The sequence below is a fragment of the Pelmatolapia mariae genome, linkage group LG17, assembly GCF_036321145.2.
Source record: "Pelmatolapia mariae isolate MD_Pm_ZW linkage group LG17, Pm_UMD_F_2, whole genome shotgun sequence".
NCBI classification, from domain to species: domain Eukaryota; kingdom Metazoa; phylum Chordata; class Actinopteri; order Cichliformes; family Cichlidae; genus Pelmatolapia; species Pelmatolapia mariae.
This window is the reverse complement of record NC_086242.1, coordinates 27,084,920-27,098,300: the sequence shown is the minus strand read 5'-3', so window position 1 is coordinate 27,098,300 and position 13,381 is coordinate 27,084,920. Positions and strand designations below refer to the sequence as shown.

Below are 13,381 nucleotides of genomic sequence, written 5' to 3'. Positions count from 1 at the left end.
ACAGGCGCTCAACAGACTTCTGTTGCCCCCTAATGACAGTCGATTCAGCTTTTAAATGGAATCATAGTCAGTTTAATTACAGTAGATAAAATGCTGCAAACTGGTAGAAAAAACATTAAGCAGTGTACATGTTACAATTAGAAAACTAGCTCCAACAGTAAAACAGGCCATTTTGAAGATTTGCTCAGCGATTTAAATTACTTGAATACACAAGCTGGTCATGTTCAGCATTACCTGAGATAACTGACACATTTGAGAACAGAAAGTTACATTTGGATAAAAGATTTTTTTTAAAAAGATGCATACAAAAACTTCTACATAAAAATTGACAAAAATGAGAGAAAATTTGCATAAAAAGCCAACAATACATTTTTCATTTTCTGAGCTAACTAACAATATGTGGGGCTGATGAATGATGGCTGAGTCTTCACTTTATTTCTAGTTCTCTCCGTAAGTGGAAAAGCTTTAATATTCATCCATGTATTACAGTGTCTGAGGGAACGACATTAAATTCACTAAGTACTAGGCAGCTTTAGTTGTCATACATTAGTTTTAGTGTTCAACTGTACTGTTTTAATCCTAAATGTATTCTAGCTATGCAAAATTTTTCATTTTTTTTTTATCCAACTGAGCCATATATATAATTTTTTTTTTTTTTTTTTTTAAATAGGCACCATTACAGTAAACTATATTTCATTCCCTACACAAATGTGTCAAAGCCCCAGTGAATCTGAAAACTTGTGAGAGTGTGTGTGAGCTGTCACTTTTGGGCAGTAACACAGAAGTAGTTTATACTACAAAGTAGCTGTGTCCATGTGGGGACAATGAAGAGTTGTAAGTTTAAATGTTTCCTGTGATCCGTCTGTCAGTCTTACACATTTGGAGCCAATCCTCTTTCAATCAGTTCAGGTGTCATTGTAGCAGAAACTAAAGTGTCCCCTTAACCACAGTACACAAGTCTCCCTCACACAGATGTGGTCTCGGCCCACAGCGGAGCCCTCTGTGGGTTGTTCCGATCCTGCTTTTTCTGTTCTTCCCGCCGCTTTTGTTCCTGTATGTAACGCTTCACGTGCTGAATGGTCTGGAAAGTGAGCACTGTGCCAGCAATGTACAGAATGGCGGTGATGAGTCCGAACAGAGCCACAGCTGCATCGGCCCCACTCACGTTACAGTTCATCCAGGTGTAGCCGTTCCGCGAATACAGAATCTCCCGCTGCTTGCACACATCTGTGGAGTTGACTTTGATCATGAAGTGCAGGTAGAGGCCGACAGCCACCACATACACCACTGCGCCCACCGCCTGAAAGACCAGCGCTCCAAACAGGAGCTTTCGCGACATCCGGTGGGGGGGTTTGTTCCCAGACACCACGAACAGCAGTGAGACTATTCCAAAGGTGAGGCTGAAGGGGATGCCGCCATAGATGCTCGGTGCCCTCATTTGGTTGTACTGCATGTCTAGTTCTCGTAGCTTCTGCAGCTCAGTACCCTCAAAGTTGATGTTGGAGTTGAGGTTGAAGCCACCCATGCTGGCTGCCGAGGACATTCCCGACGTAACCATCTGAGCTGCGACCACACAGATGAGGACCAGGGCGTTGGTCAGCACAGCACAGATCAGGATGATACCTTTGTCAGCACACAGAACAGGCATTGGAGTTCATTTTACAGAGAAATCAATCTTTCAAATCATTAAAAAACAAACAAAAAAAAAAAACAGCACCAGCGTTTTGTGGTGAGGCGTCCTGATTTTTTTTTTGCCTCATATGATCATTAATTAAATATCTAAGTTTGGAAGTGGTGCTCGGACACATACAGTTTAGGACTACATTTGATTCAGCTCTTGGCACTGAAACCAATTTAAATCAAATTTTAAAAATTCTCAAAATAACCCAACAACAAAAATAACAAACAAGTCTGTCCCTACAGTCACCAAATGTGTTTAATAAGAAATGTCATGAATAGTTGCTACAAACTTGGGTGAAATCTTATAATTTAATTATTCAATTACTTAGCACCAATCAGCAGGTATCTGTGCTGTTGTCTGTTTGTGAATCAAACCTACCAGCAAAAACTCATAACATTAACACTGCCATCACCATGTCTATGGTCACTTATTCCTCAAAAAGAAAAAAAAACAACAACAACAAGGGTCAGGGTGAGAGGCTCAGTCTAAAACCAGTATGTGATGTCCATCTTTTATAGGATTTCTCAACTACTGCTACTCCCTCACTTTGTATTTCAAAATGTTGCACTGAAGTTTTTTACTCTACCTGTTAGAATTGATTTATAGATGTTAATGCTCACTTTTAAAATATGTCTGTGTGTAGCTCCAAGCTACAGAGCAGTTTGAGCCAGTTGGCAGTCTTACATTCTCAGGTTCTAAGGGCTGAGGCTTAAATCGAAGAGTCATCATACTTGCTTTTATTCTTCTTACTTGTACTTTTAGTTATTGACATTTGAACTTTTTAGCTTCCTAACTGATTTTTTCTCCCGAGTACTGAAATGTTTAAAGAGGCTAAAATCAATAAACTGTTATGCATCATATGGGCTTCAGAGAACTATAATGATGGCACTTAGACTTTATTTGACTTGAGACCTAACTTCAGCTGTACATTTGAGGTTGTTATTAGTGTTCTCACAGAAGAAAACTAATCTGTGAGGCTCTGATTTCAAGTTCCCAGCTTCCTCCTTCTTTAAAATAGTGTTCCTCTGCCTAACCTCTGAAAACAAAGTTGAGTAAACACATGAAAACCGGTCAGTGCAGTTTTCATAGAAAGAATGAAGTACACTGAAACTCAAGGCCGCCATTAGACGCTACAGCTTTATTTCACACATACAGTACTGTGCAGAGCTCTTGAGCAACTCCTCATTTCGTCATACTTTGCTTCCAAGAAGCCAGACTTTCTCTAAATGTTTAACCTGGCATCCACATATGTGGACATCACACTTTGGGTTGTCTAGACCAAAATACTAAATTTTGCTCTACAAGGGCCTGATATCCACTTACGGGGACGTTATACTATGAATGTCCTCATATGTGGATCTCATTTTTCTCAGAAAAAAAAAAAAATCACGTCATTCTTTGTTTTTACAGGTCCCAATCAAGGTCTTAGGAGGTTAAAGTGTGCTTGGGCAATAGTTTCCAGAAGCTTTCAGAAGGTATTTCAAAGTTGTTGGTTTTGAGGGGGGGGGGGGTTAAGTTGGACATTAACATACCACAGGAATGCTTTTTATAGAAAGAAACCTAACTCCAGATAAAAGAAATTTGAAATTATATCTTTAAACACTCTTACTGGCAGCTTGTTGTAAAAACACAGATTAAGAAAGATGTGTTCCCATTTCTTTAGTTCAATCTATTAGAAATTTGGTTACAATTTTACAGACATATAATAGTATATAGTATGTGTAATAGTCAATATTTGTGCTCACAACAAAATATTGACTTTCAAGCTCATTAGATTTGTACAAACTGGTTTCGTCTTATATACTGTCTTTCCATATACACTTCTGGACATGTTTCAATAAATCACTGTTGTTTTTTCCAAGCAAACTATAAAGAGTTGAGGCTTTTGCACAGTACTGGACATCCATGGAGATCCTGACCTACCTCTTCTGGAGCAAATGTAGTTCCATTTGGAGTCACTGTGATTCACTCGTTCCCGTGCACTTGGATGTGAGTCAGCTTCTCGGGGGTAATATGGGGGTGATGAGGAGGACCTGAAAAAGATAACAATGAAGGAAATCCTCAGCCAACTAATCTGAAACACTGACAGAAAGGCCAATGAGACAGGAACATGTGTTTTTAGCCTTTTTCCCCCTGACTTCAAAGTCCATTTTTCAGGCCTTTTAAATGTTATAACAAAATTATAAACATGGTTAACTGCAGTAATAGAATATTTTCCCTACTGACAAAATGAATTTAAAAGAAGGTGCTTTTAATGCTGTTTTGGAGCTTTCAACAGACCTTTCTACAGCATGCAGTTTCCTCATTTAATTTCATTTCAATTCAGTTTTATTTATACACCCCCAATTCACAACAACAGTTGCTCCAAAGTGCTTTATATTGTTAGGTAGACCCTACAATAATACATGCAGAGAAAAACGCAACAATCAAATGACCCCCTACGAGAAAGCACTTTGGCGACAGTGGGAAGGAAAACTCCCTTTTAATAGGGAGAAACCTTGAGCAGAACTAGACTCAGGGATGTCAGCCAGGTACCAAATTTCCTTCCGAGCTGCTTCTGAGAACAAGACTAATTGTTAATAATTATTGTTATTTTAGTTCATTTTTTTAATAGTCTCCAAGTATAACAATAATATAAATCTTTTCTAAACTAAAATAGAGTGAATCACAATTTGACAACTACTGTGAAAAGGCAGTAATTAGAAAGATACGTGTGAAACAATGTTAAAAAACATCACAGCAGCCCTGCCCTGCAGCCTGGATCCTCACCAGTTTGCCTACAGAGCAAACCGGTCCACGGAAGACGCTGTAGCCACAGCACTCCATGCTGCCGTAACAAACCTGGAAGAGCATGGGAGCTATGTGCGAATGCTCTTCGTGGATTACTGCTCAGCTTTTAACACCATCCTTCCACACAAACTGGTGGCCAAGCTACAAGACCTGGGGCTTCCATACAGCACCTGCATGTGGATCAACAGCTTCCTCTCGGGCCGTAGACAAAGAGTCAGAGTTGGCCATCACACATCCTCAGCCCTAAATCTCAGCACTGGCTCACCCCAGGGCTGTGTGCTTAGTCCACTGCTCTACTCTCTCTACACACACGACTGCACTCCTCTCCACCAGAGCAACATCTTTGTGAAATTTGCAGACGACACCACCGTGGTGGGGCTCATTTCCAGGGATGACGAGTCTGCATACAGAGACAAGGTGGAGCAGCTGTCATTATCGTGTAAGGCCAATAACCTCCTTCTCAACACTTCAAAAACCAGAACTCATAATAGACTTCAGAAGGAAAAAGGCAGAGATCCAACCACTATTCATTAATGGGGACTGTGTAGAAAGGGTGACAAGCTTCCGCTTCCTGGGAGTCAACATAGAGGAGAACCTTTCCTGGAGTGCGAACACCTCCGAGCTGCTGAAAAAGGCCCAACAGAGACTGTACTTCCTGAGAATTCTCAGGAGGAATAACATCACACACAGACTGCTGGAGTCCTTCTACAGAGCCACCATTGAGAGTGTTCTAACCTATTGCATATGCATCTGGTACACTAGCTGCACAGTGGCTCAGAGAAAAGCACTCCAAGGGATCATTAACACCGCCCAAAAGATCACTGGCTGCCCTCTCCCCACACTGGAAGATCTACACAACACCCGCTGTCTTAAAAAAGCCCAAAACATCATAAAAGATACCTCACATCCTGGCCACTCCCTGTTTGAACTGTTGCCCTCAGGCAGACGGTACAGAGCAATCAGTGTAAGGACTAATAGACTCAAACAGCTTTTATCCAACTGCAATAACACGTCTGAATACTGCTACAAAAAAATGCCAATCACGCCACTCGTGTATTAATCTATGCGCTGACTGAAGCATGTATGTGGGAATGTATGTGAATGTTTGTTGATACTTCTTATTAGTACTTTAAGTATTCTATTTATTTTATTATTGAATTTTATTGTTTTATTTATATTTTGATATCGTTAGGGATGATGCAATGATCGGGGACCATTTTTAATTTCGTTGTACCTGTGACAATGACAATAAAGACTCTGATTCTGAAAACAAGTCCTGATACACTGCCAAATCTGAACTCTGGATTCAGTACTGGAATTCAGATTTTTATGGCACCAGTGGACAAAGTACTCAGAAAAAAAAAGCAACAAAGCAATATAACAATAATGAATTACAAGTCAGTCTTCCTCTGAAAACCTTACATCTCTGAGGCTTGAACCATGAGTAAATTGGGGATTGCTTTACTAATACAATAATATACTGTAATAAAACCAGCAAGTGAGAATTGAGAGCAGCATTTGGTTGTACTCTGGTGTAACCAGAAGCAAAAGATTCATCAATTATAACAAGACTGCAAACTCTAACTCACAGCAGAGCCCATAGGTATTAATAAAGTCTGGTCCATGACCAAAAGAAAAATTCTTTCAAGTTCTTGGACTAGGCTCAACAAAGTTTGGAAAAGTGGGTTAAAGTCATTTTAAACAAAACGTTTCCAAACTTCAGAATGAATACTTCTAAGCTTGTCCAGTTTCCTATTAAGGTCAGTTTGAATGTTTCTGTTTGACAGCTGGTTATAAAAAAAAAATATATATATATATATATATATATATATATATATACACATATATATATATATATATATATATATACACACATGGGGCATTTTTCTGATTTTTTGTTGTTGTTAAATATTTGTGCAGACGTACAACAAAATATCAATCCTCTGTTGCTTCTGGGGCTCCCCTTGCCACATTCATAGTGGTATTAGTAGAAAAGACTGAGGCCAGCTGCAACATTTTCTTCAGTGTCCTTCATTACTCACAGACTACCTGAGACTTCATGTTATCTTTTGATGAAAGGACATGTAAATAATTGCGCTAACAGTACAGCTTACATTTTTTCACTAATAAAGACAGGACTACAACATTCATTTTGACGCAAGAAGTCAGAGGGTCACAATTGTAACGCTTAAAAAAAAAAAAAAACATATTAAACAAGTGAATAATCAAATTATTATAATAACATCTCATACTTTAATTTAAATGGACATCTTTACATGTCTATTCAAAAGCAAAAGAATCAAAGGGATATTTTCTGTCTGTACAAATACAAGAATTATTATGAAAATGTCTTTTTTTTAAGAATTTCCCAAGTGCTGTTAAAAAGAGCAAGGAATTTTGAAAGACAGTTTTTCCAAACATCCTGGTTTTACTTGGAACACTTGCAATATTTTAAATAGAAATACAGAAAGATTTATTTCACAAAAATACAAAACGTACCAGGATCAAAATTATTAGCTCCCCTTGGTACTATCAGTTCACCACACAGATTTTCAATTAGATTCAACTCAGGGCTTTATGCAGGCCAGTCAGTAACATTCACTTGAGTCTTCCGGAGGTAGATCTTCACAGTAGTGAATTATATTTTGGGTCGATGTTGTGTTAGAGAACAAAGCCACGACCCAGATCCAGTTTTGTTGATGTTTGAGGTTTTCTTTGGAAATTTTCATTATATCCTTCTTTCCTCATGATTCCTTCCACCTTGACTAGACTCCCAGTTCCAGATGCACCGACGCATCCCCACAGCTTAATACTTGCACCACTGTGATTCTTTGGGTTTTATGCCTTCTGGACATAAGCAGCATCTTTATCTTTCTTTCATCAGGTTTCCCCAGCATACTTCAGTCTGGCTTAAAGGTGTATCTTCTGCAGACGTTTAGTTTTTCTTGATCTGCAACCTGGCAGTCCATTCCGCTGCAGGGTTCTACTGATCGTCTTCTTTGAGCTTAAAATTCCCAGCTTGGTCTTTACTAGTCTTTTACTAGTGTTGGCAGTTGCTCCGAGCCCTTCACACAGATCTCTCACTATTTTTTTTTTTCCCAGGGTCTTTGAAGTCGCTCACTTCATACCTCTGCCAGGCTTGTTCTGTACTGTGTGGCTCTCTCTGAATTTCATTATATTTTTCACTGCATTCTTGACACTTGGAAACACTGTGATAACTTTGTAAATCCATCTGCTCCTTAGTGAGCATTCACTTTTTTCCCCTTAAGTTTAAACTGATTTCTTTTGTTTTTTGCACTATGCTTACAGCTCACACTTAAAGTGGACAGTAAATCTCAGTTTTAATGATTTTATATGTTTTGAGAATTATACAGTTAAAGCACATCATTGCACAGCAGAGGTTTGTGCTGCAGTTCAAAGGTCAGTGTTTCAGGGGCCAAACAATATTGACCCTGGTTATTGTTGTTTTGTTTCTTGAAATAATTATGTGACTGTGTGTCACAAATAGATATAATCTATGCTTTCTCAAGAAATCTAGTATGTTTAAAAATGCTGTGTTGAAAATTCACTCTTCTGTTAAAAAAAAAAAAAAAAAAAAAAAAACACTGATAGAGGGGGGGTTAATAATGTTATCCTCATCTGTATGTTATATTGCTTGATAAATATGGAGCGAGAGTGACATTTATTTTGTGTATGTCAGTATGTAGGCTGATACTGTTTTAACACATGTAAAACGTGATGTTTGATACAAACAAGTATTTTAATGTCAAGACAGACAAACAAGGTGTCCCTAATATGCCGTCCATGTTTACAATCTTTTACCCAGCAACACCTATGTAAACATGGTTGTTCTCTAAAGTACTACCTTTAAGATAAACTGATGGAGATTTAAATCCAGATTTAGGGAGGAAAAAAACACTCTGTGCATCAAGGGCGTCGATTTGGCATGGACGGAAGGGACACGTCCCCACCAATATCCAGCGATTACTGAATTGTCCCCACCAATAATTTGATCTCTTCGAGTAAAGAAAAACAAACCCGACAGAAAGAAAAAAAAAACCCCGATCTGTCAACGTCTCATTCACCCAGCGGTGCAGAAAGAGTTAAATTACGTTCTCTACCTCATGTGACAAATATGGCCAATGTGATTGGCTGTGCCTTTCAGGGAGCTCTGTTTAGTTTTAGCAGCGGCAAGCCTGCGCTGGACCTGCAAGGAGGAGAGGAGGATGGCAGCAAAAAGGAAGAACCTCGATATACGAAAGTATTTTTCAAAGAAACCTGTAAGTCACTTAAAGTCAAGTTCACTCATAAAATGTGTCCGTCATAATAACGTTACAGGCTATGCTAGGCTTTGGCCCACATCAGTCTAAAATTGTATGTAACCATAAATAACGTGTTTTGGAAACTAACTGCACAACAGGCAGCACTATTAGTTATCTCAGTCTCAGAGCAGCATTTCTAATTTTGATTGAAACTGTCAGAGAAAACGGCAGCCTCGAGCAAGCCAGGATATTAGTTTACAGAGGCCGTTAAAATTATTTGTTTAACGTTAAAATGTTGGTGACACAATAATTTCATCCTAATAGTGTTGACATATTCATAGGGTTCATTTTTGAGACAAAATATCATGAGGTAGTCGTGATTTTGCAAATATTCCACCTTGTGGTGCAGTTTGCACAAATTGTTTTAAAAATGCACTCATGCTACAAACATTACTGATGAGTCAAGAGCTGCACAAATTGACAGAAACACTGAAGCAGCTACACATTTTATTCTTATTGTCATGTATGTCCTATTTGTCAGATGACAGAAGAACTAACACAAAGCTCAGAGAGTAACGGTGATACAAGATCACAGGTGGAATTGGATGATGACTTGTTGGTTCATGACTGTATTTGAAGCACATGTGTGACTGCATGTATTTGTAATGTCTCACTGTTATTTATCAGGTGACAGAGGCAGCTCTGCCATGTTGTAGCTCGGACAGAGGTGAAGAGGCGAGGTCACAGGTGACTGACTGATGTTTTGGTGCTATAGATTAACTAGTATTTATTATCATGACAGTTGTTAGGCTGCTGATGTAAATTGATTCATTAGTGTATATTTGACAAAGAATGTGAATTGACATGTCTCACTTTTTATATGGCACGAATCAATGTGTTATTTTATCAGGTGGCAATATGTCCTAGTGCAGTCAGAGGGGAGGAGCCAGGGCCAAAGGTGAGGCACATTAAGCACAGAATAATAATTTTAATCTGAGGATAAAACGCATGTACTGAGGCTGAAAGAAGCTTCAGTGTCTCAGAAGACTAAAAACATGGCTAAGGTTAACAATGACTCAAATGAGATTAAACAATGCTGCTGTATGCCATGTTCACCAGGAGAGACTGGACAGTATAGATGTAAAACAAATATGCCAGCAGTTTATCTCAGTTAACAAGAGGAGAAGGCATGCGTTTGGCTCCTTCACATACTGGACATTGAGTTGTTGTGTGGGGCACCAGTAGTCCATGTCTGTTGCTGTAACAGTAGTTCATGTTTAGAATAAAAAATCCCAGCTCACTGATTTGATCGGGGCAACAGTGTGCCTAAACTGTTGCATGATTTTGCTGAGAGATCTTTTACTTTGTGGTAATCTTAGATGAGTAGTTTTATGGACAAAAACCACGAGGTCATTCAGTGTTCCCTTAGTGCTAATGTATAAGAGATGTTGGTGTACTATAACTGAAGTAATGTTGTTAAGTCCTTAAAGTCATATTCTTTTATTGTCATGACTGTATTTGAAGCTATTTTTATGTTTGTATGATACCTGATTTATATGGAATATAGCTGAAGTAAACTAAAGCCTAAAATACTTAGTCATTTGTTTAATAGTAATTTAACATTATATAATTAACATATAAAACTATGAATTGTGATTTTTAAATGGTTTAAAAGCATGTAGAATTGCATATGTAGGCAAGTATATTTCTCCTCTTTTTTATTAAGAAGCAAAAACAAAAAGGAAAAAAAAAAGAAACAGGGCAGGGTTCCGTGGTTGAATCATCCGTCCCCACCAATGCCAGAACCAAATCTACGCCCTTGCTGTGCATTCATAAAGCATCTCCCTTATCTGAAAACTTGTTTTGTCCTTGGGAATTTCTGCAGAAATGAAGTACCTGCGCTTCTTCCACGGGCAGAGAGAATCCTAATGAGGGTGTGCGGAATAAGTGTATTTACTCTTGTTTCTGATCTGAGGAATTACATGGTGAGACAACTGCCCCAGTCTCCCTCACTTCACAGTCTGGGTTTAAAACAACGGTGAATGCAATGCGCACCTGTTGGATGGTGTTGACCGGTCGCCATTGTGCTGCCGGTGGTCTCCGTTCCTCTCCCGGTGCCCCCGGTCTGATCGCGGCTGCTGGCTCATTCCTGCTGACGGAAAGTGACACACTTAAACACAAAAACGACGTTTGAAAAGCACGAAAACTGTCCAGGATACTACAGGATGAAACGTATGACTCTAGAGGTTTTTATTTATCTTGTTTAACAGGAAAAAGAAAAGAACAAAAAGAAAAGGCTTTAATGTTTTAGCTCCTGTTGGCATGGAAATATAACCTACAACTGACGTAGAGCCCCCCACCCCACCCCAACGTGAAAATTATGAAAACTACTAACAAATGAAAACTAGGCTGAGAAAGCGTGTAATTTTACATGAAAGCTTATATTTCCCGTCAAGCACCCAAAGAGCAGGTACTTCCAAACCAAAGCCAAGCTTGTTGCGATACGTCAGCAAAGTAGCCAAAATGTCTGATTCAATTAGCGTTATCAAAGACAAACTTACTGTGATGTCGATAAAAAACACTTCAGACTGAAATAGCATTACTGAATCCAAATATAGTTATTCTGTCTGTTGTCAGAATCCAGGTAGAAACAACTCCACCCTACAAGGAGAAGGCGGAGGCGGAAGAGGAACAAACAGGTGAACAGAGGAGTTTCTGGTATGAGGTCAAAGCTACTACGAGCTTCGTGCGCCGTCAGTCCCGTCTCTCACGCCACAGAAGCCTCTGTTTACTCGCTGTTTGAGGGGGTGTTGGTGGCCTTTCATTACCAGCACGCTGCAGCGGTGACGTCGAGCGGCACACCATTGGCCAAAAGCTGTCGTCTCCATCTACGTGTACGTACGTAGATCTGCCAGAAGGGGGCACTAAAAGATCTGTTTTACACTGCACAAGATATCAGACTATACATTATAATGCACAAAAAAGAAATAAAGGCACTTTTGCAACAGTTATTTACACAGTTTGAATCAAGCATAGGCTATGTGGGCAATTTAACTTTTCTTACCATTTAATAATATCACTGTGTTCTCACACACCATTGTTTTCATCATCTTTTAGTAATAAAACATTTAAAAATAAATAGAAAATCAGAAAGTGTCATATTGTGGCCCTAAAATGTGATGTGTGCGTTCAAGTGTATTTTCTCTTTTCTCCCTCTCTAATTAACTGCTGTGATTGGATGATCAGCTGATGCTGTGAGGTGATCAGCACAACTGATATCCCCCACCTTTGACATGGACAATGCAACAATATTGTTACACCCATCCACCAAGAGAAGCAGCGTGGAGACTCATTTATTGCTGTGGAGTGCCAAGAGAGCCTAGATGAATTAAATAAATATATCATTAAACGATTGAATGTTTCATTAATTAATTACAATTTGAATAATTATTAAATAAATATATGAATAATTAAATGCCAAGTAATTTCATTTAAAATATTTCAATAATACATACATTAATTATGGACACAATAAATATTTGATGTATTTAGTGAATTCATTTGGCACCCCTGGCCCTGTGGCTGTGTTCATGAATTGAGTTTATCTGTCAGCACTCACCCAGAACATCTAGAGAAATTTTCTTAGGGTGGCGTGGAAATCAAATTAGGGTGGCAAAATCAAAGTCATTATTTCTTTTACACATATGCAGGTCATACATTCTGTAATATGTGATATAGCATGTTCTGACTGAAAGATTTCTGGAAAAAACTAAAACGTACATCTCTTCTATCACTTCCAACATAAATGAAGACGAAACTAAACAGCAGTGACTTTTGTAGGGTTACTGACGTTGGACTAGCTGGTATATAATGATGTGCTACGTGATCGCTAGCAACACAGCTATGCTAGCATAACATAAACACAGTGAAGCTGGAGGATGAACGCTAACTTTTTTCCACTGGATAAAGGTTAACGTGAGGGTTCCCGATGGTTAGAGACAAATGCAATCGCATGGCAGGATGCTGTAAACGGACCAAACTTCAGTCAGGAGAACAACTGAGATAATCCATCCACAATACGAGGTTAGTCATTAATATACTGCAACAACACGGGAATAGAGCAGCTGCGAGAGAATTCAACAATAATGAATGAAGCAAGAAGAATGAGTTGAGTAAAGTTTGACTTATCTGACTGTTTTGTTTAGCTTAACCCTTTGAGTCCTATCCTGGCCATTTGTGGCCACTTCACTTTTCTTTTTTTCAACCATTTTTGTTCTGTTAATGCAAATGGAATGAAACTTCCCAAAGGTGTGTATTTCTTTCAGATTTATTAATTTTCAACATCAGCTCCTTAATAATGTCAATAATATTCACTATACACTAAATTGTTCCTCTTGATTCTATTGTGGCCATTTGTGGCCAGTTGAAACCCATTATAACCACCTTTTTTGATTCCTTGTTACTGACAGTACTATATCATGCGATTTAGGTAAAATTGCTTTCATTCTAAACTCAACACGTGAAAATTGTAGTTTTTAATGTTTTTTACCAAATTACATCATTTACCCATTTTTGGCCAAGCAAGCAATTTCATGTGATATTCTGAGTTTCTAGTAGCGGCCTTTGATGGCCTACCACACTCCAATGG

At 38.7% G+C, this 13,381-nt stretch overlaps 1 protein-coding gene across 1 annotated transcript; it reads right to left on the bottom strand.

Moving 5' to 3' along the window:
* Positions 1 to 689: 689 nt before the first annotated feature.
* Positions 690 to 11,385, bottom strand: si:ch211-191a24.4 (uncharacterized protein LOC100150331 homolog). The gene is made up of 4 exons (XM_063460291.1): positions 11,295 to 11,385; positions 10,789 to 10,882; positions 3,605 to 3,714; positions 690 to 1,623 (listed from the first exon to the last, which is right to left on the bottom strand). The coding sequence occupies exons 2-4, from the start codon at positions 10,878 to 10,880 to the stop codon at positions 965 to 967; spliced, it is 861 nt and encodes a 286-aa protein (XP_063316361.1). The 5' UTR covers positions 10,881 to 10,882; positions 11,295 to 11,385; the 3' UTR covers positions 690 to 964.
* Between the last annotated feature and the right edge of the window lie 1,996 nt (positions 11,386 to 13,381).